Below are 26,216 nucleotides of genomic sequence, written 5' to 3' on the forward strand. Positions count from 1 at the left end.
AGCGTTGGCTGAGGTCCGCAAGGCCTGAAGACCAGCTGGATGGCTAAATACATCCCTCCCGTCCTCCTTCCCTCTGTTTACTGGAAATCCTGTCCTAACTTAACCCAGCTCCCTCACGCAGCAGAAACAGGGTCAAATGACTATAAATACACCAAAAAGACATCTGGGATGAATAGATTGTTCTTACTTCCGACATCAGGCCGAACGCGCACAGAGCCTGGAAGAGATGTCAGTGGAGACACAGACTGTGTCTAAAGCCCGTGTCATGTGGTATCTGCGTATAGACACGGGGGCGCACAAGACAGCTGTGTAAAATCAATGTCATAGCGGAATTGGACCATGATTCTGTTCAGTGTTCCACTTTGTCAAGCTTTCCATGTTTCTGGTGTCTATGATTGCCTCTGTCCCAGTTCGAGAGTGTATACAAGGTTTCTTCCACTATTCTCCTGTAGTCAAAGGAAACCGGAGGGATAGGTCGTACTCCATCATACCCTTGACTGAAACCCCATTGATAAACATTTGAGGTCTGTAGTGAGAGCATCAACTCCATCTTTGTCTTGATAACAGTCCGCCCCCTCCCCCCGACACTGTCATGATGAAACTGAATTGGTTTTGATTGGACTCGTTCCGCCTCGCCAACGAGGGAAAATGGACTCCTCTAGTGACCAGGGTCAAACATCAAAACATAATTAAACTCTGTGTCAGAGTGCCCACCTCTCTCCTACACTCCATCCCTCCCTCATTGCTCCTCTCTTAACGAGCGGGCTTGTTATACTGCCCGCTGGACTAAATTAAAAAGGCTAATTTATAAACCAGTCCCAACGGCTGGCTACAGTGATGATGCCACGGGCAATGGAAAGAGGTGCCACAAACACACACACTGGTGTGGATGGATGGATGGACACACACACACTTTTCACCATCAGACTGACAAATGACAAGAAAACAAAGCACACATCTCTGGAGACCTCCTAGAAATATTGTTAGCTCAGCTTCTGTCTGATACTGACAGACAAACATTCAATGCTGCAGGTGATTTACTGTCCTTCATTAGCGGAGGGGTTCTTACCTTGTCATATTTGGAGACGATCTCAGCCCTCTCCTGCTCAAGTCTCAGCACAGCATCCTGCTCTGTACCAGACGCTGCCAGAGAAAACAGAGGGGGGAGGAGAGAGAGCGAGAGGAAGGTAGAAGAAGATCGAAGGAAGAAAAAGGACAAGAGTTCAAAATGTCAACCTTTATATTGTGGTCCCAGTAGGCTCAGTGAAGACCAATACAGATGGGAAATGGTCGTGCTGTACCTTTTCACTACTATCAAACACGAAGTGGTTCAGTTCTCTGGCCCCACACTGAGCCAGGGGTCAAAGGTTAAAGCCTGGCCTACTGTAGCCCACACTGGGGGCCATGTCAGAGTCACACTGGTGGAACCAGCAGGACTCACCAGGGGTGGAGTGTATCATACACAACTAAGAGGCTGTGTGTGTGTGTGTGTGTGTGTGTGTGTGTGTTTGAGAGCCGTTGAGTTGAGCCACTTTGAGCTCAAAATGGAGACCAGTGTCAGAGGGACATCACTATGTGACAGAAGCGGTGCGTGCGCACGTCAGCTATTATGCCCCAGACGGACGAGTAACGAGAAACTGTCACGCGTGACCAGGAAGCTGAGAGCGCCGAACACACACCTCCTTTACCTCAACTGTACCACTCAACCAAGTGAGTTTCCTCCATTTACAATCATTGGTCATCAGATGACTGTATGATCTGACCGGTCGAATGTAAAAGGTCCGACAAACAGTCACTCCACACACACACACACACTGCCACTTCCTGATTCAGCAGCCAATGGGAAGCTCAAAATACAGGAAAACACGTTAACAAAGCTGGCACAGAATATACGTGTGTGTGTGTGTGTGTGTTCTTGGTTTGAAGCACTGTGGTAATAGTGGAAAACTAAAAGGTCTAGGTCAGATTTATTGGAAGAACCCCATTGGTTCTAGGAGTTCACCAACAACATGTAGTTCTGGTGATGGAATGTGGTCAGCCAGAATATACTGTGTATCTGTGTTTTCTAATAGCAAAAGGCTGGTACTAAATCATCCTTCCTGATGTGAAAATATTCTGGTACACTTGGATCCAGTCAAGTCCTGATGGAAAAAGATAATGAATCTTTCCAGGCATTGTACAAATTGGCATTTCATCTGCTTTGATGTACCTGCACTGAGCCACCAGCCAAATGCACATTAGAAATACAAGTTGTGTGTGTGTGCGCGCGTGCCTCAGACACATTGGACTCACGCTGAGATTGAGAATAAACAAAACACTGACATAGTGTTCTGTAAACCTATTTGTACACAGATTGAGGCAGCTTGCCGACCAAGTTAATGTGAGAATAAATACATTGCTCCACACACAGCACAAAGAAAGAACACAATACTGTGTTCTTAGTGAGAGGCTATTGTAGATACACTGTGTGCTACTGTGTTTACTGAGCTGGTGTGAGACATGAAGTAATTCTCTCCACCAGAATGGCAGAGCAGCAACCACCATACATACAGCTTTTCAACCCTCTCCACCAATGAGATGTGCTGCTTTGCCTCCACTCAAGAAGTACAAGGTCCCAAGAGAAGGGTGGTTTTACAGTTCACTTTTTCAGTCAGTATTTTGACAGGAAGTATTCCACTTTGATTCTTCCCCACTTCCTCCCTGGGCTCGTCCGGAATTCCAATAGGTCCCGAACAAACGCCGCTCTTATCGAGCCGGCTGGAATTCTTATGACAGGATGGTGTGTAACTGTCTGTCACAGTGAAAGGCATGCCGCCATGGGCTGACAATGGTAAACAGAGTGGGAGAAGGGACAGCAGGGGGACACTGTCTGGAAACAAATTTTAAAAAATCCCCCCCACCGAATTTTTCCATGGTTCAGTGGAATGGAATTCTGGGTAAATGGGATTGAGTCTTCCCATAGTAAAACCCAGTGTTGGCAGCAGTAACACACACTGAACCCCCCAGCGGCCATATTAGTATTCAACAGGGGCAGCGCTTAAGCTAAACACAATTAGACTCTTTCATGCTCGGGGAATGGCACAGGCATCCGTGACTCCGTGTTTGTAAGGGGTTGGAGGCTCGTTCAGAATGATTGTGTTTGTTGTGTTGCTTGGACTGCTGCGACTCCTCGTGCCTACAGAACACTCCTGGACAAGCCCCTTCCTTGAGGCTACAGGGCTGCTTGAGGAAAACCTACATCTCCTTCCAGCGAATCACCCCATCCTCCTCCCCCTGTCCACTCCTACTCCTCTTTTTCCTGGTTAGACCCCCTACCTCCCTGAACTTTCACCCCTCCCTCATCCTCCTCCTCTGCCAGTCTCAACTGCTTCCTCTTCACATGGCAGTGCCCTGTGGCGACGGCTGCGTAGAACGGCAGGTCATTTCTCTCTCCCGCTGCGATTAAAATGTCCCCGTCGGTCTAGCGCTTTGCCCTGAGTGGAAATTACCCGGTTCTCCGCTTTCCCTTCACTCCTGCTCTCTACTACCCGTCAAACTGCTGTGTCCCTCTCTTTCTCTCCATCCATCCCTCACAGAGGTCATAACAGTGTCAGAATAGAAAGATGTAATTTTCCCTGCTGAAAACGTATTAATCACACAGTAGGCTTCTGAAAAACACTGGAAAATGCCACTGAAAGAACAACTGGTCTCGCTCACTCACAGGTTAGGGACAACATGTTGTCAATCTGTATATAACCCATCTGTCCATGACGATTCAAGTGTTGATCAAGTCTATAAAAGAACGAACCAAGGATCATGCTTTCATCCAATCAGACTCGGAGCCTGTCTTCTGGACAACAGCATCATCAAAAACAACAGACTTTATGATCACATCCCTCTCTTAGTTTTTTCAATTTGACCTTTATTTAACTAGGCAAGTCAGTTAAGAACAAATTCTTATTTACAAAGACGGCCTAGGAACTGCCTTGTTCAGGGGCAGAACGACACATTTTTACCTTGTCAGCTCGGGGATTCGATCTTGCAACCTTTCGGTTACAAGTCCAACGCTCTAACCACGAGGCTACCTGCCGCCCCGGCAGTTAACATAATAACTCTGCGTCTTCCTGTGTCGTCTATCTGTAAAGTATCTGTCTGTATTCATCACAACTCCTGTCAAAGAATGAGTCTGGATGACTAAACAACCACATGACAATAGACTTTATAAATACTATGATTCTCTCTTTTAGGGTCTAGTGGTTTCTAGTCCAAGACTTGTCTTTATTACAAGTAGTGTTATTTTGCTTGCGCTCTCTGCTCCTCCTCTCCCTCCAAGTTAACATTCATTCCTGGTTCCTATAGTGGCTTGCGAAAGTTTTCACCCCCTTGGCATTTTTCCTATTTTGTTGCCTTACAAACTGGAATTAAAATAGATTTTGGGGGGGGTTTGTATCATTTGATTTACACAACATGCCTACCACTTTGAAGATGCTAAATATTTGTTATTGTGAAACAAACAAGAAATTAGACAAAAAACAGAAAACTTGAGCGTGCATAACTATTCACCCCCAAAGTCAATACTTTGTAGAGCCACCTTTTGCAGCAATTACAGCTGCAAGTCTCTTGGGGTATGTCTCTATAACCTTGGCATATCTAGCCACTGGGATTTTTGCTTATTCTTCAAGGCAAAACTGCTCCAGCTCCTTCAAGTTGGATGGGTTCCGCTGGTGTACAGCAATCTTTAAGTCATACCACAGATTTTCAATTGGATTGAGGTCTGGGCTTTGACTAGGCCATTCCAAGACATTTAAATGTTTCTCCTTAAACCATTAGTGTGTTGCTTTAGCAGTATGCTTATGGTAATTGTCCTGCTGAAAAACATCCCCACAGCATGATGTTGTCCTCACCATGCTTCACTGTGGGGATGGTGTTCTCGGGGTGATGAGAGGTGTTGGGTTTGCGCAAAGACATAGTGTTTTCCTTGATGGCCAAAAAGTAGAGGTCGACCGATTATGATTTTTGGAGGACCAAAAAAAGAATTACGATTATTGGAGGACCAAAAAAAGAATTACGATTATTGGAGGACCAAAAAAAGCCGATACCGATTAAATCTGACAATTTTTATATATTTGAAATAATGACAATTACAACAATACTGAATGAACACTTATTTTAACTTAATGTAATACATAAATAAAATCTATTTAGTCTCAAATAAATAATGAAACATGCTCAATTTGGTTTAAATAATGAAAAAACAGTGTTGGAGAAGTAAAAGTGCAATATGTGCCATGTAAAAAAGCTCATGTTTAAGTTGCTTGCTCAGACAATATGAAATCTGGTGGTTCAATATTCCCAGTTCTTCAATGTTCCCAGTAAGGAAATACTAGGTTGCAGTTATAAAAGGAATTATGACGCGTCGACTATTTTTCTCTATACCATTTGTATTTCATATACCTTTGACTATTGGATGTTCTAATAGGCACTTTAGTATTGCCAGGCTAATCTCAGGAGTTGATAGGCTTGAAGTCATAAACAGCGCTGTGATCAAGCATTGCTAGAGCTGCTGGCAAACACAGTAAAGTTTGAATGAATGCTTACGAGCCTGCTGCTGCCTACCACCGCTCAGTCAGACTGCTCTGTCAAATATCAAATCATAGACTTAATTATAATAAACACAGAAATACGAGCCTTTGTTCATTAATATGGTCAAATCCGGAAACTATAATTTCGAAAACAAAACGTTTATTGTTTCAGTGAAATACGGAACCGTTCTGTATTTTATGAAACAGGTGGCAACCCTACGTCTAAATATTGCTGTTACATTGCACAACCTTCAATGTTGTCATAATTATGTAAAATTCTGGCAAATTAGTTCGCAACGAGCCAGGCGGCCCAAACTGTTGCATATACACTTTCTCTGCGTGCAATGAACGCAAGAGAAGTGACAATTTCCCTAGTTAATATTTCCTGCTAACATACATTTCTTAACTAAATATGCAAGTGTAAAAAAAATATACTTGTGTATTGATTTTAAGAAAGGCAAAAGATATTTACGGTTAGGTACATTCGTGCAACGACTGAGATCATGTGACAGATCATGTGACACTTAAAGTCCACCTGTGTGCAATCTAACTAATTATGTGACTTCTGAAGGTAATTGGTTGCACCAGATCTTATTTAGGGGCTTCATAGCAAAGGGGTTGAATACATATGCACGCACCACTTTTCAGTTTTTTTCCTTCCAACAAATAATTTATTTCATTTCACTTCACCAATTTGGATTATTTTGTGCATGTCCATTACATGAAATCCTTATAAAAATCCATTTAAATTACAGGTTTTAATGCAACACAATAGGAAAAAAGGCAAGGAGGGCGAATACTTTTGCAAGGCAATGTATCTGCAAAGGGACTGAAGCTGCACGGTTCTAATGGAAAGCCTGGTTGGAGGAGAAGTCATTTCCTGTCCTTTGTTCTTGAACTCACAGAGCCTCACACTTCACTTTATTCATCCGCCTCTCAGCCTGCCTGTGTTCAGCCAATCAACACGTCCCAAAGCCAAACCTGGTGACGACCAGGCTGAGAGTGCGGCCTCTAGTCACCTTACTGCATTACATACATAGTTATGATTGGGGAGGGAAATTATTTAGAAGGCAATCGCAAAGTGCACCAAGGCCATGTCAATTCATGCCTTGAAATGAATAGAATGTAAAAAGTGAACAAGAATAAATACCTACTGAATAAAGGCAGAAAGTGAAATAAAACATTGGCGAGTTCTTATTGGAGCCTGTGTGTGTGCTGTCATAGACGCGCCATTTTGTGTCCAAATATACAAACACACTAGACTGATGTCACCCAATTGTCAGGGTAACAGCAAAAAAAATATAATAATAATTAAAACTGTAGGGTAACCACACGCGGCGGCATAACACCGGGCATGCTATTAGCATTGCTTCAAAACTATACTCATCTCCACAAACTAGACGTAAAAACAAACATGCTTCTACCTATACCCAACCACATCACGCATAGTAGACCTCAGTCAAAATGACATCACTCAATACAATGAAGACATGTCTACCCACAGTAGTTTACCCTCAAACTACACTCACTGACATGTTATAAATACCATGTCAACGTCCATGTCTCCAAGTAACTGAATCTCAATTGTATACTGTGCAACACCTTTAAGTTACATTTTTCAACTAAATTCAATCAGACAGAAGCAATAGCTGTTCTTGAACACCAGCAGTTTGTCCTAGTAAGGTGGAAAAAAACCAAAGCAGTATTTTTTTTGCCTGAAGTCAGTCGCCTCAGTGACATCATGTCTTACCTCTCTTCACGCTCTCGGTTGGATCCTCCAGTCTACGGAGAGATTTAGTCCGCATTAGTGACAGCCCAGGCTAGACAAACACTACTCCCAAAAAACCCTAACCCATCCCAGAACCACCACTCTGCCACGGCAACTACGTCGCACGACAACAGTCCACGTACCAATGAGAGGAACCAGAGAGAAAGACAAATGGTGGCTTGTATTGATACACTCCTCTGAGCAGCAGAAGGGAGATCAGAGTGGTTGAGTTTGAGGGCTACTGTCACAATGCAGCAGTTTGTTTACTTTACAAAGAGATTAGAGAAAAAGAGAGGGAACGAGAGAGAATAAGAAAGAGAATGAGAAAGCGAGCGAGCGAGATAGAGAGAAAGAGGGACACTGACTTCAGCATCAAGTCACTGCTATCCCACTCACGACATTCCACACCCAAACACAAACACACAACAGCCCCTATTCAATACATCAGAGAAGAGAGGGAGGGAGAGAGAGAAGGAGCAAATAAGAGAGGGAGGGAGGGAAAGGGAGAGAGAGATGAGGAAGACAGTGGGCGAGGCCGAGGGAGATCAGAAATCAAGGGACAGCCAAGATAGGAGGCAGAGAAGCGTTTTGATAAAACAGCTTTCATTAAGGAGACTCATGTTCAACTCCTGTGGTGAGTCGTATACCCAGAACGATCATGTAGAGCAGGCATATCGCAGGACAGCCGGGAGAGAAGAGGAAGGGAGGGAGGGAGGGAGAAAAGGAGGGGAGGAAAGATAATGGTTTCTATCTCCCGCCATCGCTACAGTACATATCTACCCTGGCGCACACAAAACGACCTACGCCCAGGCCCAGTAAGGGAACGGCTGATGTGGCTGAAATGCCGTTATCACTGCTAAAGCGTCGAGGTCATCCTGCAGGCAGGCATGGAGGGTTCTGGTGTCCTTTCTGGGAATGTTCTCACACACTGGATACTTTCTGAGAAGGGACACATACACTGCCACCACACTGTTAGTAACATGTCCTCGAGAGCTATTGAGCACATACCAGTGAATCCTCGTAAAAAAAAATGGACATAGTAAATTCATTTGAAATGAATGTTATGAAATCTCTCTCTCAGAATTGTATATATAAAAAATAAATAATCTGCCAAGCACTTTGGCAACTGTGTGTGTGGGCGATCTCTGGCACCACATAGCAAGATGAAAACAGAGAGGAGTGGCAAACTCCCCCGTACTGAACTTTAATGTGAATATAAAACAAGTGATTTAAATCTGTTCTGCACTCCAGTGACAAGGGGATCCGAGCTGTATTTGTTCTGTTAGGTGTGCGTGTGTGTGTGTGTGTGTGTGTGTGTGTGTGTGTGTGTGTGTGTGTGTGTGTGTGTGTGTTGCATACAGTGTGTGAGGTTCACAGTTGAAGGTGTCAAATAACAGAAGTGCCCATCTATGCACATCATACACATCTTCGCTGGAGTGTTTAATTAAAAATGTTTAGGAAAATAATCATACTTTCCCTGATCTACTGGTGCTTTCCGTATGCTACTGTAAAACTGTCGTCTAAGCTTTGCACGTGAAATCTGACACCAGGCATAGAGGGACTAAAGCATCACTTCACAGCTAGGCTCACTGCTCCCTCCCCAAAGGACTGATGATCAATCAATATTCAGGGTAATGCATAATCACACTGTTCACCTAAATACATCCTCTCTAGGTTTCTTCCTAGGTTTTGGCCTGTCTAGGGAGTTTTTCCTAGCCACCGTGCTTCTACGCCTGCATTGCTTGCTGTTTGGGGTTTTAGGCTGGGTGTCTGTACAGCACTTTGAGATAACAGCTGATCTAAGAAGGGCTTTATATATACATTTGATTCAAGCAGAACAACTTTATGAGCAATTAAAGAGCCCATACAGTCTTCATCCACCCACCTATTCTGATTATCACTTAGAGACACTCTGGATGAACGCTTTGGTGTGGGTTGGCAGCAGTAAAGACGGGGGACACACACACACACAGAGAGAGAGACAGAAATACACGATGAGTGACACGCACAGTCTCATTGTTCCCTTGGGCGGAGTCGGACGCCATCTCTCGCTCTGTCCATCTCTGTCACACAAGCACACACACAAGCCACTTGTGTCCCCACACCACACTACGGACGATGAAATCATCTGCTATGAGTAATGACGGTTTGACACGTGCTGTGTGTGACTAGTACAGTGCACACACCTGTATGTTTGGGATCTATAGTGTTATCGTCAACGTATCAAACAATATTAGTACATTGAATGACACGATTGAGAGAATGTGCCTAGATTCAGCAGTAGTAAATAGACTGTGGCACCACTACTGAGACACACAGCTCTGCGATTCTTACAACTCCACGGTCACCAGCCAGGCAAAACAGGACAGGTGGGAGATGTCAAAAGAGTCAAACAGAGAACCAACAATAAAATAACACATCTAGTCTAATAACAGGTATACACCAAAAAATATATATAGGATAGGACTGTCACAACACGTCGAGAGAGAGAGAGAGAGAGAGAGAGAGAGAGAGAGAGAGAGAGAGAGAGAGAGAGAGAGAGAGAGAGAGAGAGAGAAAAATCTGGTAACATACATCACTCCCCCTTTCATCTCTACCTCCATAACACAGACATGTGAAGTCTGGATTGTTTATCAAACACGGCTGGTCAGTAGGGAGAGGGGGGATGGAGAGAGTACTCGGGTTACTTTGATATCTACACTAGTGAAAGACGTCTGCACTAACCTAAGGCCCTGTGTATAAGCATTCACAGTCCAGCCATTTCAAGGCGAAGACAGAACTACACTTCACTGTGAGAACGCATGTTTCACATTAAAACAGAAAGCAGGTTTTTTGGCGTGTGAAAAGTAGCTGGACGGGAACTCTATGCCGTTTTCATTTACCACAGAAAATAATTGAATACTGGTTCATATTTTTTTTTACGGAGCCCTGAGACCGAGAGAGAAACAGAAGCAGTGTTGAGTGCCATTTGCCATCTTATCTAATATGTTGCTCTTACGGATAGAGCTCCGTCCACCACATGCATAAATTCTCCTGTGAGGCCAAAATTACAGAACAATACGTAGCCTAGCTTTTCCCCTCTAGGTGCTTATACGGCAAACAATTAGACTAGATGCGAAAATGGCTTTGATATCGGTGGGTAGATGCTAACCGGCTACCTGCTGTTTAACACGAGGGGGGGCTGAACTCTACCTCTATCCCTCTGACAACCCAGCATGCAATGTTTGAAGCCGCACTCACACACACACACACACACACACACACAGCGCCAATAGTTGACAACTTGATGTGTTCCACTACAGAAAAAACAAATCTCACTTTTTTTAAGCTGCTGGCACATAATTTGAATAATTGAGAGAGCCTCTCTCTTCTAGCAGTTAGAAATACGAGCGTTTTAAGATGGGAGGGAGAAAGAGAGATCGAGAGGGAGGAGAGGGAGGAGAGAAACGTCCTTCATGCAGAATTCATTACAAAGATAGTAAGATGCCAGCGCTGCTGACCAGAGCAGAGTGGCTGAGAGGGAAGAAGACTGCAGCTTGGCACTGGAGCAGCAGGCTGCAACAGACTGGTTATAAATCCCTATGGACCCATCTCAGTTCCAGCACAGTAGTAAGGGAAAGGGGGGAACCTAGTCAGTTGTACAACTGAATGCATTCAAATGAAATGTGTCTTCTGCATTTAACCCAACCCCTCTGAATCAGAGAGGTGTGGGGGGCTGCCTCAATCGACATCCACGTCTTCGGTGCCCGGGGAACAGTGGGTTAACTGCCTTGCTCGGGCAGAATGACAGATTTTTACCTTGTCAGCTCAGGGATTCGATCCAGCAACCTTTCGGTTACTGGCCCAATGCTACCTGCCGAGGCAGGCTGGGTGGTGTTCGGTGGGACACAGTGTAGCAAAACGTTTTGCAACGGAAAACCAAATATCGGTGTTCTTATTGGACAAGTTCAGAACGTAACTTGCTCGCTACTGAACACGACCCTAGTGAGCATGGGCTGGCATGCTGGACTGTAGTAATGCCCCTAGCTCCTCCTGCCACCTGCCTGGCCAGCAGAATGCCAGACCCAACAAAAGAAGGGAGTCTAGTACTATCCCAAGATGTCCGTTCAAATATAAGGACATTTTCTTTCACAAATGCTCAGAAGTCCTTACTGGCTCTTCACATACATATTCAGACATGTACGTTCTACACCCTGAGAGATAAAGACCCTGCTGATACTTTACATATACAGACATGTACATTCCACACCCAGAGAGATAAAGACCCTGCTGATACTTTACATATACAGACATGTACATTCCACACCCAGAGAGATAAAGACCCTGCTGATACTTTACATATACAGACATGTACATTCCACACCCAGAGAGATAAAGACCCTGCTGATACTTTACATATACAGACATGTACATTCCACACCCAGAGGGACAAAGACCCTGCTGATACTTTACATATACAGACATGTACATTCTACACCCAGAGGGACAAAGACCCTGCTGATACTTTACATATACAGACATGTACATTCCACACCCAGAGAGATAAAGACCCTGCTGATACTTTACATATACAGACATGTATATTCCACACCCAGAGAGATAAAGACCCTGCTGATACTTTACATATACAGACATGTACATTCCACACCCAGAGGGACAAAGACCCTGCTGATACTTTACATATACAGACATGTACATTCCACACCCAGAGGGACAAAGACCCTGCTGATACTTTACATATACAGACATGTACATTCCACACCCAGAGAGATAAAGACCCTGCTGATACTTTACATATACAGACATGTACATTCCACACCCAGAGGGACAAAGACCCTGCTGATACTTTACATATACAGACATGTACATTCCACACCCAGAGAGATAAAGACCCTGCTGATACTTTACATATACAGACATGTACATTCCACACCCAGAGAGATAAAGACCCTGCTGATACTTTACATATACAGACATGTACATTCCACACCCAGAGGGACAAAGACCCTGCTGATACTTTACATATACAGACATGTACATTCCACACCCAGAGGGACAAAGACCCTGCTGATACTTTACATATACAGACATGTACATTCCACACCCAGAGAGATAAAGACCCTGCTGATACTTTACATATACAGACATGTACATTCCACACCCAGAGAGATAAAGACCCTGCTGATACTTTACATATACAGACATGTACATTCCACACCCAGAGAGATAAAGACCCTGCTGATACTTTACATATACAGACATGTACATTCCACACCCAGAGGGACAAAGACCCTGCTGATACTTTACATATACAGACATGTACATTCTACACCCAGAGGGACAAAGACCCTGCTGATACTTTACATATACAGACATGTACATTCTACACCCAGAGGGACAAAGACCCTGCTGATACTTTACATATACAGACATGTACATTCTACACCCAGAGAGATAAAGACCCTGCTGATACTTTACATATACAGACATGTACATTCCACACCCAGAGGGACAAAGACCAGTGGTGGTACTCAAAAGTCATACTTGAGTAAAAGTAAAGATACATGAATAGAAAATGACTCAAGTAAAAGTGAAAGTCAACCAGTAAAATACTACTTGAGTAAAAGTCAAAGTATTTGGTTTTAAATATACTTCAGTATCAAAAGTAAAAGTATTAATCATTTCAAATTCCTTATATTATGCAAACCAGACAACACAACTAATTTACAGATAGCCAGGGGTACACTACAACTACTCTGATATTAATTTACAAACGAAGCACATGTTTAGTGAGTCCGCCAGATCAGAGGCAGTAGGGATGACCAGGGATGTTCTCTTGATAAGTGTGTGAATTGGACCATTTTCCTGTCAAAATGAAACGAGCACTTTTGGGTGTCAGGGAAAATGTATGGAGTAAAAAGTACATTATTTTCTTTAGGAATGTAGTGAAGTAAAAGTTATATAAATAGTAAAGATAACCTAATTAAGTGTACATCAAAGTATTTTTACACCACTGATTAAGACCCTGCTGATACGTCAAAGGGCACAGTGCATTACACATACTGTGATCAAGCAGTCTGAAGTGACAGACTGAAAATGTCATCTCACCACACCCCCTCGCTCTCCATCTCTCTCTCACCAACCCCACACCTCAGCAGATAACCCAGTGACAGACAGCACCTGTACCACAGAACACTACCTACAGTAGCAACCAAGGCTTCTGCTACAGTCTGGGGGAGGAGATACCCCACTGACAGACAGCACCTGACTGTCTCAGCAGCTCTGTGGTGTGTGCGTATGTGTGTGTGTGTGTCTAAAGCAAAGTGTGCACATATCAGTGTTTGTGTGCACCTGTGTATGTTTGTGTGTGTTGAGAATTTCTCCACAGGGTCGATGGCCAGAGATTAAAATGGCAGTGAGATGGAAGGCGGAGGGTCCTAAACTCAATGTTCCCTTTGTAGTGGGTATCACAGATCGATGAGAAGCTCAACTCTCCACAACACCAGCTCTGTTCCCCTGCTCCTGCCTCCAGCACAGTGATTACATGCTGCTACACAGGGAATGGGACATTTTTTTGTGTTAATATCAGGCTCAATATGTTGAGAAACACACAAACCAGTTTCTTTCAGGATTCCGTGATCCTGGTCGCAATTCTTTTATAGCTATTTCCGCATAAAACAGTCAAATCGTCGCAATATTAAATCGCATAATACTGACCCATCACCGCAGTACAAAAAGAGGGCTCACAATTTCAACAAATCAGCGCACAAATATGGTTAAATCAAGCCACACTTCAACTTTATCGCGAGTCAGGGCAATTTCGTGACAAATTGGACAAAATCGTTGCCATCCTAAATGTCAGAATTGCCACAGCAAAATCAAGCATTTTTGCCTGCAAATATCACAAACAAATCCCTGTGAAATCCTGAGTGGCGCAGCAGTCTAAGGCACTGCATCTCAGTGCTAGAAGAGTCACTACAGACCCTTTTTTCATACACTTCACAAAACGTACATGCATGTGCACGCACACACAGAATTCATCATTAACAAGCAGTGAGGTGAGAAGTGTGTAATCGGTGTTCATCCCCCTGGCATGTAAAAAAGCTTAGATACACAGGGCTAAGAGAATAGAGGCAGCCTTTGTTAAGGAGATGCTTGAGGCCTAGATGTCTTTAAATAGGCTGTTGATGTTTAAAAATAAACCACATCACAACCCATATAATCACTAGCCAGTAGCCTGAATGGGGATGCAGCGTTACGGCTCCACTCAGAGCCCAGGTGATTCTCCTCAGAGTGTAGAGCCTTTGGCAGTGAAAAGCTTTAGCCAATCATTAGTGCCCACAGCCCATCACTGACCCCTCAGAGCTGGTCCAATCAGCAGACAGGACTAGAGGTCGGGGTTCACCAAGTGTCCCATTACCCCAGGGCACCTTCCTTCATTCTTTAGCACTCACCGGACACACACACACGTCCCATTGCAACAGAGCCATTACAGCAGTACCATGGGAGTCTCTTTCTCTCTAGCCAACTCTCTCAAACACAGACACACAAGGGATCTGTAAGAAGTCAATGGCATTCATTTTCAGGGACACAGTAGAGCTAATGCACAGCACAGTGACAGACACACACAGTAACAGACACACACACACAAGAAAGAAAGGCATTTCACTGTACTTGTCCACGAGACAATAAAAGTTGAAAAACACACACCTCCGTATCTGGCGGCTGCTCTGCGTCGGGAAGGAGACACCAGCTCCCTGACCATATGAAGCACCTGCATGCTCATAGTGGGGAGGGGCCAACCGTGCACACTGGGCGTGGGGAGCCCGCTCTCGCCCTCACACCCCCGACAACCTCATCCCTCACAGGGTCCTCTGAAATCATCCCAATGTCTTAAAAAGTCCAGATCTCAAATCTTGGATCCCATCTTATCCCCAGGCACCAGGTTTAGGGTCCACAGAGCACGGATCTTTCACCAGTCCTAGTTCCTCTTTTTGGGATGGAGTAGTGGCGGTAGCCCCTCAAGGTTCCAGGATGATTCCAAGGTTAGCTATAGCCTCCAGTTCCACCCAGTCATTCCTAAGCCTTTTTTCTCTCTGCTCTGATCCAACCTCCCTCTCTCCTCAGTCGCTCTCAGCACCAGCTGCAAGCCCTCAACACTCTCTTACGCGATCACACATGCACGTCCCTAGCACTCACACACACTTTCTCTCCTACCCTGCTACATGTGAATATCTAAGGCAGTCACATTTAGGTCGACCTAGAGAGGCAGTCTGTTCTAAGACACTGAAGGCAGTCTGCATCACTGCTCTTCCTCTCCTCTCTCTCCAGAAGTCAGCGGTTGTTCTGTCCAGGTAGATGATTGCCTCCCGTCTTCCTACGGCTCTCACAGGTCCAGCAATACCAGACCACCGCTCTCACAGGTCCAGAAATACCCAGACCACCGCTCTCACAGGTCCAGCAATACCAGACCACCGCTCTCACAGGTCCAGCAATACCAGACCACCGCTCTCACAGGTCCAGAAATACCCAGACCACCGCTCTCACAGGTCCAGAAATACCCAGACCACCGCTCTCACAGGTCCAGAAATACCCAGACCACCGCTCTCACAGGTCCAGAAATACCCAGACCGCCGCTCTCACAGGTCCATTAATACCCAGACCACCGCTCTCACAGGTCCATTAATACCAGACCACCGCTCTCACAGGTCCATTAATACCCAGACCACCGCTCTCACATGTCCATTAATACCCAGACCGCCGCTCTCACAGGTCCAGAAATACCCAGACCACCGCTCTCACAGGTCCATTAATACCCAGACCGCCGCTCTCACAGGTCCAGAAATACCAGACCACCGCTCTCACAGGTCCATTAATACCCAGACCGCCGCTCTCACAGGTCCAGAAATACCAGACCACCGCTCTCACATGTCCATTAATACCCAGACCACCGCTCTCACAGGTCCATTAATACCAGACCACCGCTCTCACAGGTCCATTAATACCCAGACCACCGCTCTCACATGTCCATTAATACCCAGACCGCCGCTCTCACAGGTCCAGAAATACCCAGACCACCGCTCTCACAGGTCCATTAATACCCAGACCGCCGCTCTCACAGGTCCAGAAATACCAGACCACCGCTCTCACAGGTCCATTAATACCCAGACCGCCGCTCTCACAGGTCCAGAAATACCAGACCACCGCTCTCACATGTCCATTAATACCCAGACCGCCGCTCTCACAGGTCCAGAAATACCAGACCACCGCTCTCACAGGTCCATTAATACCCAGACCGCCGCTCTCACAGGTCCAGAAATACCAGACCACCGCTCTCACATGTCCATTAATACCCAGACCGCCGCTCTCACAGGTCCAGAAATACCAGACCACCACTCTCACATGTCCATTAATACCCAGACCGCCGCTCTCACAGGTCCAGAAATACCAGACCACCGCTCTCACAGGTCCATTAATATCAGACCACCGCTCTCACAGGTCCATTAATACCCAGACCGCCGCTCTCACAGGTCCAGGTAAAGCAGAACACGCTCAAGTGACGCTCAAATCACACACAATGTCATCTCAACCCGATGGCTGGGAGCTGGAGGTCGTTGGTTTGTTAGCTGCCGTTAGCTGCTCTTCTGAGACTCTCAGGCTCAGCGGAGAGAGTGTTTGTGTTTTTTTTCCAGTCGGTGCTCCCACACACACACACACACACACACACACACACACACACTTATCTTGTTCGGCAGAGGCAGTAGAGGTGAACACACGCACCCAGCTCTGAGGAACACAGGGAGGAGACTGGTAGATCTCTCTCTGTTGCTCTCCCTCTCTGTTCAGAGAACTGTGCTGTAGCAGTACACCTGGCAGGCAGAACAGATGAAGGTGGTTTGGATCAATAGCAGCAGTATCCCTGCTCCAAAGACACGCAACTCTGCTCACATCCACAGCTAGCTAACTCACTGGGGTAAGGCAGTCAGTCCACCCAACTCATCCGTCTCTCGCCCCATTTAATCCTCTCTCACTCTCTCCCTGTGCTCTGCTCCTCTCTCGTTCCCCCCTAGATCTCTACTTCCAAATTCACGTCCCTCCCGCTCTTTCAGTTTCTCTCCCCCTCTCTTTGTCGCCCCCGCTTAGTGACGACCCCCTGCTCCACCATCACTCTGAAGCCTGGTACATGAACAGAGCGGAGAAATATAGGGGAAGTAAAAAATAAATAATTGTCTCTCTGTGTGTGTGTGTGAGTCAGTATATACAGTTGAAGTCGGAAGTTTACAGACACTTTAGCCAAATACATTTAAAATTCCGTTTTTCACAATTCCTGACATTTAAATCCTAGTAAAAATTCCCTGTCTTAGGTCAGTTAAGATCACTACTTTATTTTAAGAATGTGAAATGTCAGAATAATAGTAGAGAGAATTAATTATTTCAGCTTTTATTTCTTTCATCACATTCCCAGTGGGTCAGAAGTTTACACACACTCAATTAGTATTTGGTAGCATTGCCTTTAAATTGTTTAACTTGGGTCAAACGTTTCAGGTAGTCTTCCACAAGCTTCCTCCTGACAGAGTTGGTGGAACTGAGTCAGGTTTGTAGGCCTCCTTGCTCAAATTTTCTATAGGATGGAGGTCAGGGCTTTGTGATGGCCACTCCAATACCTTGACTTTGTAGTCCTTAAGCCATTTTGCCACAACTTTGGAAGTATGCTTGGGGTCATTGTCCATTTGGAAGACCCATTTGCGACCAAGCTTTATCTTCCTGACTGATGTCTTGAGATGTTGCTTCAATATATCCACATCATTTTCCTACCTCATGATGCCATCTATTTTGTGAAGTGCACCTGTCCCTCCTGCAGCAAAGCACCCCCACAACATGATGCTTCCACCCCCGTGCTTCACGGTTGGGATGGTGTTCTTCGGCTTGCAAGCGTCCCCCTTTTCCCTCCAAACATAACGATGGTCATTATGGCCAAACAGTTCTATTTTTGTTTCATCAGACCAGAGGACAAAAAGTACGATCTTTGTCCCCATGTGCAGTTGCAAACCGTAGTCTGGCTTTTTTTTTATTATTATTTTTTGAAAATGTTATCCCATTTTCTCCCCAATTTTCGTGGTATCCAATCGCTAGTAATTACTATCTTGTCTCATCGCTACAACTCCCGTACGGGCTTGGGAGAGACGAAGGTCGAAAGCCATGCGTCCTCCAAAGCACAACCCAACCAAGCCGCACTGCTTCTTAACACAGCGCGCCTCCAACCCGGAAGCCAGCCGCACCAATGTGTCGGAGGAAACACCGTGTACCTGGCCCCCTTGGTTAGCGCGCACTGCGCCCGGCCCGCCACAGGAGTCGCTGGAGCGCGATGAGACAAGGATATCCCTACCGGCCAAACCCTCCCTAACCCGGACGACGCTACGGTCGCGGCCGGCTGCGACAGAGCCTGGGCGCGAACCCAGAGACTCTGGTGGCGCAGCTAGCACTGCGATGCAGTGCCCTAGACCACTGCGCCACCCGGGAGGCCCCAGTCTGGCTTTTTTATGGTGGTTTTGGAGCAGTGGCTTCTTCCTTGCTGAGCGACCTTTCAGGTTATGTCGATATAGGACTTGTTAAACTGTGGATATAGATACTTTTGTACCCGTTTCCTCCAGCATCTTCACAAGGTCCTTTTGCTGTTGTTCTGGGATTGATTTGCACTTTTCGCACCAAAGTACGTTCATCTCTAGGAGACAGAACGCGTCTCCTTCCTGAGCGGTATGACGGCTGCGTGGTCCCATGGTGTTTATACTTGCGTACTATTGTTTGTACAGATGAACGTGGTACCTTCAGGCATTTGTAAATTGCTCCCAATGATGAACCAGACTTGTGAAGGTCCACAATATTTTTCTGAGGTCTTGGCTGATTTCTTTAGATTTTCCCATGATGTCAAGCAAAGAGGCACTGAGTTTGAAGGTAGGCCTTGAAATACATCCACAGGTACACCTCCAATTGACTCAAATTATGTCAATTAGCCTATCAGAAGCTTCTAAAGCCATGACATCATTTTCTGGAATTTTCCAAGCTATTTAAAGGCACAGTCAACTTAGTGTACGTAAACTTCTGACCCACTGGAATTGTGATACAGTGAATTATAAGTGAAATAATCTGTCTGTAAACAATTGTTGGAAACATTACTTGCGTCATGCACAAAGTAGACGTCCTAACCGACTTGCCAAAACTATAGTTTGTTAACAAGAAATTTGTGGAGTGGTTGAAAAACGAGCTTTAATGACTCCAACCTAAGTGTATGTAAACTTCTGACTTCAACTGTATGTTCGTGTCGTAGACAGTGATAATTTGTGCCCACTAGCATCTTATGCCCTTTTACATTTTCAATCAGTCTCTCTCTCTCTCCCTCTGCCTTTCCTTTGGCTCCCTCTCTCCATATCTTTCCCTCCTTCTACCTTCACTAATTTCATCTGTTTATAATTGTTCATCAAAACAGAACCACGGTGCTCTCCCAGAAGCTTGGCTGGTGCGTAAAACCTGCCAATTCAAACAAAAATGTAATGATGTCGCATAAGGCTTACTTCATTAATCAATGTATTTAAATTATTTTTCACTGCATCAGGGATAGCGAACTTTACCTCTTTCCTCCCTCTTTGACTTCCTGTTATGTATTGTCCATATGGTATTATCGGAAGTATGAATGCTTTTCACCCTCTGCATGAGAAAACCATGGCAATATATTGTGATGCCATTCAGTTTCAGAAGATCATACACTTTTTCATGTCATTGACCTTGCAAAGAGATGACTCATACATGCACAAAGGTGGGAACCTGCACGCAAACACACATGTACACACACAGGGTGGGAGGCACGCAGGCACACACACCCTGCAGTCTCCCCCTGTGTTTCAACCCAAGGACAGGGTGCAGTCTGCATTGCAAGCTGTAATGGGGCAGCCACAGTTTCATTCTTTATCCTAATGACATTTCCCCAGAGAGGAAGAGACACACTTTGCAACTGCTCTGCGCGCACACACACACACACACGCACACACGCTGTGCAAGAGTGTGTGTGTCTACGCCGCTTGAGACAATGAAAGTGTGTGTGTGCAGCCCTCCTAAGGCATTGAGTTATAGGGCCCAATTACAGAATGCCATGATACACTGGCTACACTGTTGCTACGCCGCAACACAATGCTGCCCTGTTGCTACGCCGCAACACTATGCTGCCCTGTTGCTACGCCGCAACACTATGCTGCCCTGTTGCTACGCCGCAACACTATGCTGCCCTGTTGCTACGCCGCAACACTATGCTGCCCTGTTGCTACGCCGCAACACTATGCTGCCCTGTTGCTACGCCCCAACACTATGCTACCCTGTTGCTACGCCCCAACACTATGCTGCCCTGTTGCTACGCCGCAACACAATGCTGCCCTGTTGCTACGCCGCAACACAATGCTCCCCTGTTGCTACGCCCGAACACTATGCTGCCCTGTTGCTGCGCCCCAACACTATGCTGCCCTGTTGCTGCGCCCCAACACTATGCTGCCCTGTTGCTGTGCCCCAACACTATGCTGCCCTGTTGCTGCGCCCCAACACTATGCTGCCCTGTTGCTGCGCCCCAACACTATGCTGCCCTGTTGCTGCGCCCCAACACTATGCTGCCCTGTTGCTGCGCCCCAACACTATGCTGCCCTGTTGCTACGCCCCAACACTATGCTGCCCTGTTGCTACGCCCCAACACTATGCTGCCCTGTGGCTGCGCCCCAACACTATGCTGCCCTGTTGCTGCGCACCAACACTATGCTGCCCTGTTGCTACGCCCCAACACTATGCTACCCTGTTGCTACGCCCCAACACTATGCTGCCCTGTTGCTACGCCGCAACACAATGCTGCCCTGTTGCTACGCCGCAACACAATGCTCCCCTGTTGCTACGCCCGAACACTATGCTGCCCTGTTGCTGCGCCCCAACACTATGCTGCCCTGTTGCTGCGCCCCAACACTATGCTGCCCTGTTGCTGCGCCCCAACACTATGCTGCCCTGTTGCTGCGCCCCAACACTATGCTGCCCTGTTGCTGCGCCCCAACACTATGCTGCCCTGTTGCTGCGCCCCAACACTATGCTGCCCTGTTGCTGCGCCCCAACACTATGCTGCCCTGTTGCTGCGCCCCAACACTATGCTGCCCTGTTGCTGCGCCCCAACACTATGCTGCCCTGTTGCTGCGCCCCAACACTATGCTGCCCTGTTGCTGCGCCCCAACACTATGCTGCCCTGTTGCTGCGCCCCAACACTATGCTGCCCTGTTGCTGCGCCCCAACACTATGCTGCCCTGTTGCTGCGCCCCAACACTATGCTGCCCTGTTGCTGCGCCCCAACACTATGCTGCCCTGTTGCTACGCCCCAACACTATGCTGCCCTGTTGCTACGCCACAACACTATGCTGCCCTGTTGCTGCGCCCCAACACTATGCTGCCCTGTTGCTACGCCCCAACACTATGCTGCCCTGTTGCTACGCCCCAACACTATGCTGCCCTGTTGCTGCGCCCCAACACTATGCTGCCCTGTTGCTACGCCCCAACACTATGCTGCCCTGTTGCTGCGCCCCAACACTATGCTGCTGTTGCTAGCTGGCTATGACCCTGACATTCTATGGGTATGGGGCCCATCATAGAGATAGTGCACCACCATAGTGCACCACCTCTAAGTCCCCTGGACAAATACACACACACAACACAGTGTAGTGGACTTCAGCGTTTATTATCTAGTCTTGCTGCTCCCCATCTTCTACAGTTCCTGTAGCTGGACCCTGATCTCTCTTTTGACGAACATATCAATAATGTTTCAAGTACAGCTTTTTTCCATCTACGTAACATTGCAAAAAAAATCAGAAACTTTGTCCAAAAATGATGCAGAAAAATTCATCCATGCTTTTGTTACTTCTAGGTTAGACTACTGCAATGCTCTACTTTCCGGCTACCCGGATAAAGCACTAAATAAACTTCAGTTAGTGCTAAATACGGCTGCTAGAATCCTGACTAGAACCAAAAAATGTGATCATATTACTCCAGTGCTAGCCTCCCTACACTGGCTTCCTGTTAAGGCAAGGGCTGATTTCAAGGTTTTACTGCTAACCTACAAAGCATTACATGGGCTTGCTCCTACCCATCTTTCCGATTTGGTCCTGCCGTACATACCTACACGTACGCTACGGTCACAAGACGCAGGCCTCCTAATTGTCCCTAGACTTTCTAAGCAAACAGCTGGAGGCAGGGCTTTCTCCTATAGAGCTCCATTTTTATGGAATGGTCTGCCTACCCATGTGAGAGACGCAGACTCGGTCTCAACTTTTAAGTCTTTACTGAAGACTCATCTCTTCAGTGGGTCATATGATTGAGTGTAGTCTGGCCCAGGAGTGTGAAGGTGAACGGAAAGGCTCTGGAGCAACGAACCGCCCTTGCTGTCTCTGCCTGGCCGGTTCCCCTCTCTCCACTGGGATTCTCCGCCTCTAACCCTATTACAGGGGCTGAGTCACTGGCTTACTGGTGCTCTTTCATGCCGTCCCTAGGAGGGGTGCGTCACTTGAGTGGGTTGAGTCACTGACGTGATCTTCCTGACTGGGTTGGCGCCCCTCTTTGTGGGCTATACTCGGCCTTGTCTCAGGATGGTAAGTTGGTGGTTGAAGATATCCCTCTAGTGGTGTAGGGGCTGTGCTTTGGCAAAGTGGGTGGGTTATATCCTTCCTGTTTGGCCCTGTCCGGGGGTATCATCGGATGGGGCCACAGTGTCTCCTGACCCCTCCTGTCTCAGCCTCCAGTATTTATGCTGCAGTAGTTTATGTGTCGGGGGGCTGGGGTCAGTTTGTTTTATCTGGAGTACTTCTCCTGTCTTATCCGGTGTCCTGTGTGAATTGAAGTATGCTCTCTCTAATTCTCTCTTTCTTTCTCTCTCACGGAGGACCTGAGCCCTAGGACCATGCCTCAGGACTACCTGGCATGATGACTCCTTGCTGTCCCCAGTCCACCTGGCCGTGCTGCTGCTCCAGTTTCAACTGTTCTGCCTGCGGCTATGGAACCCTGACCTGTTCACCGGACGTGCTACCTGTCCCAGACCTGCTGTTTTCAACTCTCTAGAGACAGCAGGAGCGGTAGAGATACTCTTAATGATCGGCTATGAAAAGCCAACTGACATTTACTCCTGAGGTGCTGACTTGCTGCACCCTCGACAACTACTGTGATTATTATTATTTGACCATGCTGGTCATTTATGAACATTTGAACATCTTGGCCATGTTCTGTTATAATCTCCACCCGGCACAGCCAGAAGAGGACTGGCCACCCCTCATAGCCTGGTTCCTCTCTAGGTTTCTTCCTAGGTTTAGGCCTTTCTAGGGAGTTTTTCCCTTTTTCCCTTCTACACCTGCATTGCTTGCTGTTTGGGGTTTTAGGCTGGGTTTCTGTACAGCACTTTGAGATATCAGCTGATGTACGAAGGGCTATATAAATACATTTGATTTGATATTGCTGTCGTAATATGATCAACATGAACCTTTCTGACATGAAGGAAGAAAATCAAGGGAGATAAGTGTGTGTGTGTGTACACATCTGTACTGACCAAAGGCGTGCAAAGCAAGAGAGGTAAAGAGAAGAAGACCCGGCGGAGTATGGATTGATCTCCTGTCGATGTGGGAGACATACAAAGGCGTATATCGACAGTCTCCCCTCTCTCCGACAGCCCCTCAACCCTGGTCATAAGAGGGCCAGTCATTCACACATCACATCAATGGCCCCTTCATGGTGCTCTAATAACGCCTGCCTGATTGGAAAATGACAGATAAGTCCTTCCTAGCTCAGGGAACATCACCTCTCCCATCTAAGCCTGTCAACAGTCTTCAATCTGTGAATCAGCAAAGGCTAGAAGGAACTGTCACTGTGGGTATTAGATTGAGGACCCTCGAGATGGAACACTCAAGAGGTCAAAATACCAGAAAGTGTCTCCAGAGACGAGGGAGAAAATTGAGGATGAGAAAATGGGGAGAAAGATCGAGCAAGATAGGAGAAAATGAGATAAGAAAATGGCTGAGAAAGAGAGAAATATAGAGAGTAAAAGGTAGAGGTTTACAAAGCCTCATTTTCACTCACTGAAGTCAGTCAAGAGCAGTCTAATTTGACATGAATAGAGCACTTTGATTGCTGTCTATGCTGCTACAGCAGTAACTCCAATTTCCCCAAACACTCCCTCTCTGCCCCTCGCCCTCTCGCCCTACATGCATCTCTCTCTCCAGCAGGTTCGCTCCAGGTCAAGCTAGCTGACAAATGGGCTAATGCACAAAACAGTCACTGAAAACACCCACTTGCTGTTAGCTTGGACTGGTAGGAACACACTGTAGAAGGCCAATAAGAAGTACAGGAATTTTACACTAACAGTTTGTTGTATTCTGATCTGAACCAACTTCCATTACTCGTCTCCTTTCTTCCATGAACACTGATCTGGCAGGGTATGACAGGTCAAAGCAACATGCTAAGTCATATCCACCCCATTCACATATCAGTGGCTATGATGGAAAGGCCACGAGGAAAGGAACCAATGTTCGAGTATAGAGACACAAAGTATGGGTGTCAGCATGCAGCTGTTCCACTACTGTTTTCATGGATGTTTTGCAGGGAGTTGTTGAGTCAGCATAATCAGAGTTTAAATGTTTTTCAAAACAGTTAGACTTTTCTGACTCCTCTTGGGTCTGTCCCAGTCCCCTGTCCCTTCCCCCCTCTCTCCCTTTCCTTCCTCTGTTCTGGCTCGGTGCCACAGGGAGCGAGGGAATGGAACACAGGGGGGGAACAGACTGGAAAAACATCACTGGGCTCCCTCACACTTCCTGTTTGCCCCGTGTCACTTCCTGGTCTCTGGGTTTAACTTTCCAACCAATCAAAAGACTGCTAGTACTGCACTGACTGTACTGTCCTTCTGCATGCCCACTTTACTTTGAGTCTCCAAACTCTACAATGACATCTGACCCTTCCTTATCTATGAACTCGGTTTCACACTTTCAGTCTCCGTTGTCACCCGAACCAGTTCTGGACACTTTGAATGTCTCACACCTCACTTTTACACTCTCAAAGGCCACTCCCACATCCAAGCCAGACCTCCCCTCACCCAAATCAGGCCTCTGCCTCACCAAAGTCTACTCATCATCCCAAACCTGGCCTCAACCCTCCTGCCTATATCTGTCCCTCCCCCATCCCCATACTTTCTCCTCCGGCCTCCTGCAAGCCCAGTCTGTCCTTCACCCTACCCACGGCATGCACAGATCTTCTGCTGTAGCCTTTTACAGGATGGTGAGAGATTCAGAGAGCCATAAAGCTCTCTATGGGGAGAGCTGAACAAACAGATGTGAGTGTGGTGTGTGTGTGTTAGGAGGAGGGGTGGAGTTGTTTACAAGCCAACAGTAAAATCAGCAGCTGCTAAAACAGTGGAGCACTAGAGGTGGAGGTGACCATGATGTGTAGTTGTGCTGTAGGGGCAAGAAGATGGACGACAACCCCCCACCCACGAGCGTGGGAGTTTATAAACGATACCCATGATACTCTGCTCAGGCACGCTCGCGGTCAGCCAGCCGTTCATGCGTCTTCAGGTCGACAGCGTGTATCCCTTTTGACATTGGTCAATACTAAGCGTGTGGTTCGTCATTGGTTTGACGGGTTGCACGCCATTTGTCAGTTGTCAGAGGGTGTGTGCGGTTACTCAATGCTCAGTAGGGTGGGTGTGTCGTTTGTTATTGGTCATAGGGGTGAGGTCAGGTTGCTATTGGTCAGTGGCGGTGGGGGGGGGTGGTATTGCTCATTGGTCATAAGGTGTGAATGGTTTGGCCATTTGTCACAGAGTGTAGTAGGGTTTATATGGT

At 46.6% G+C, this 26,216-nt stretch overlaps 1 protein-coding gene across 4 annotated transcripts in view; it reads right to left on the reverse strand.

Annotated features, from left to right (window-relative positions):
• LOC139534026 (USP6 N-terminal-like protein) overlaps positions 1-26,216 on the reverse strand; it is a 65,169-nt gene that overhangs the window by 23,960 nt on the left and 14,993 nt on the right. The window contains exons 3-4 of one of the 4 annotated variants that reach the window (XM_071332629.1): positions 17,110-17,198; positions 1,070-1,143 (exon numbers count right to left, since the gene is read on the reverse strand). In XM_071332629.1, the coding sequence (XP_071188730.1) occupies positions 1,070-1,143; positions 17,110-17,198 (163 nt within the window). Of the gene's footprint in view, positions 1-1,069; positions 1,144-7,311; positions 8,374-15,039; positions 16,271-17,109; positions 17,199-26,216 lie in introns of those variants that run through there. The other 3 variants (XM_071332630.1, XM_071332632.1, XM_071332633.1) reach the window with 3 other exon arrangements.

This window comes from Salvelinus alpinus, chromosome 11, assembly GCF_045679555.1.
Source record: "Salvelinus alpinus chromosome 11, SLU_Salpinus.1, whole genome shotgun sequence".
NCBI lineage: Eukaryota > Metazoa > Chordata > Actinopteri > Salmoniformes > Salmonidae > Salvelinus > Salvelinus alpinus.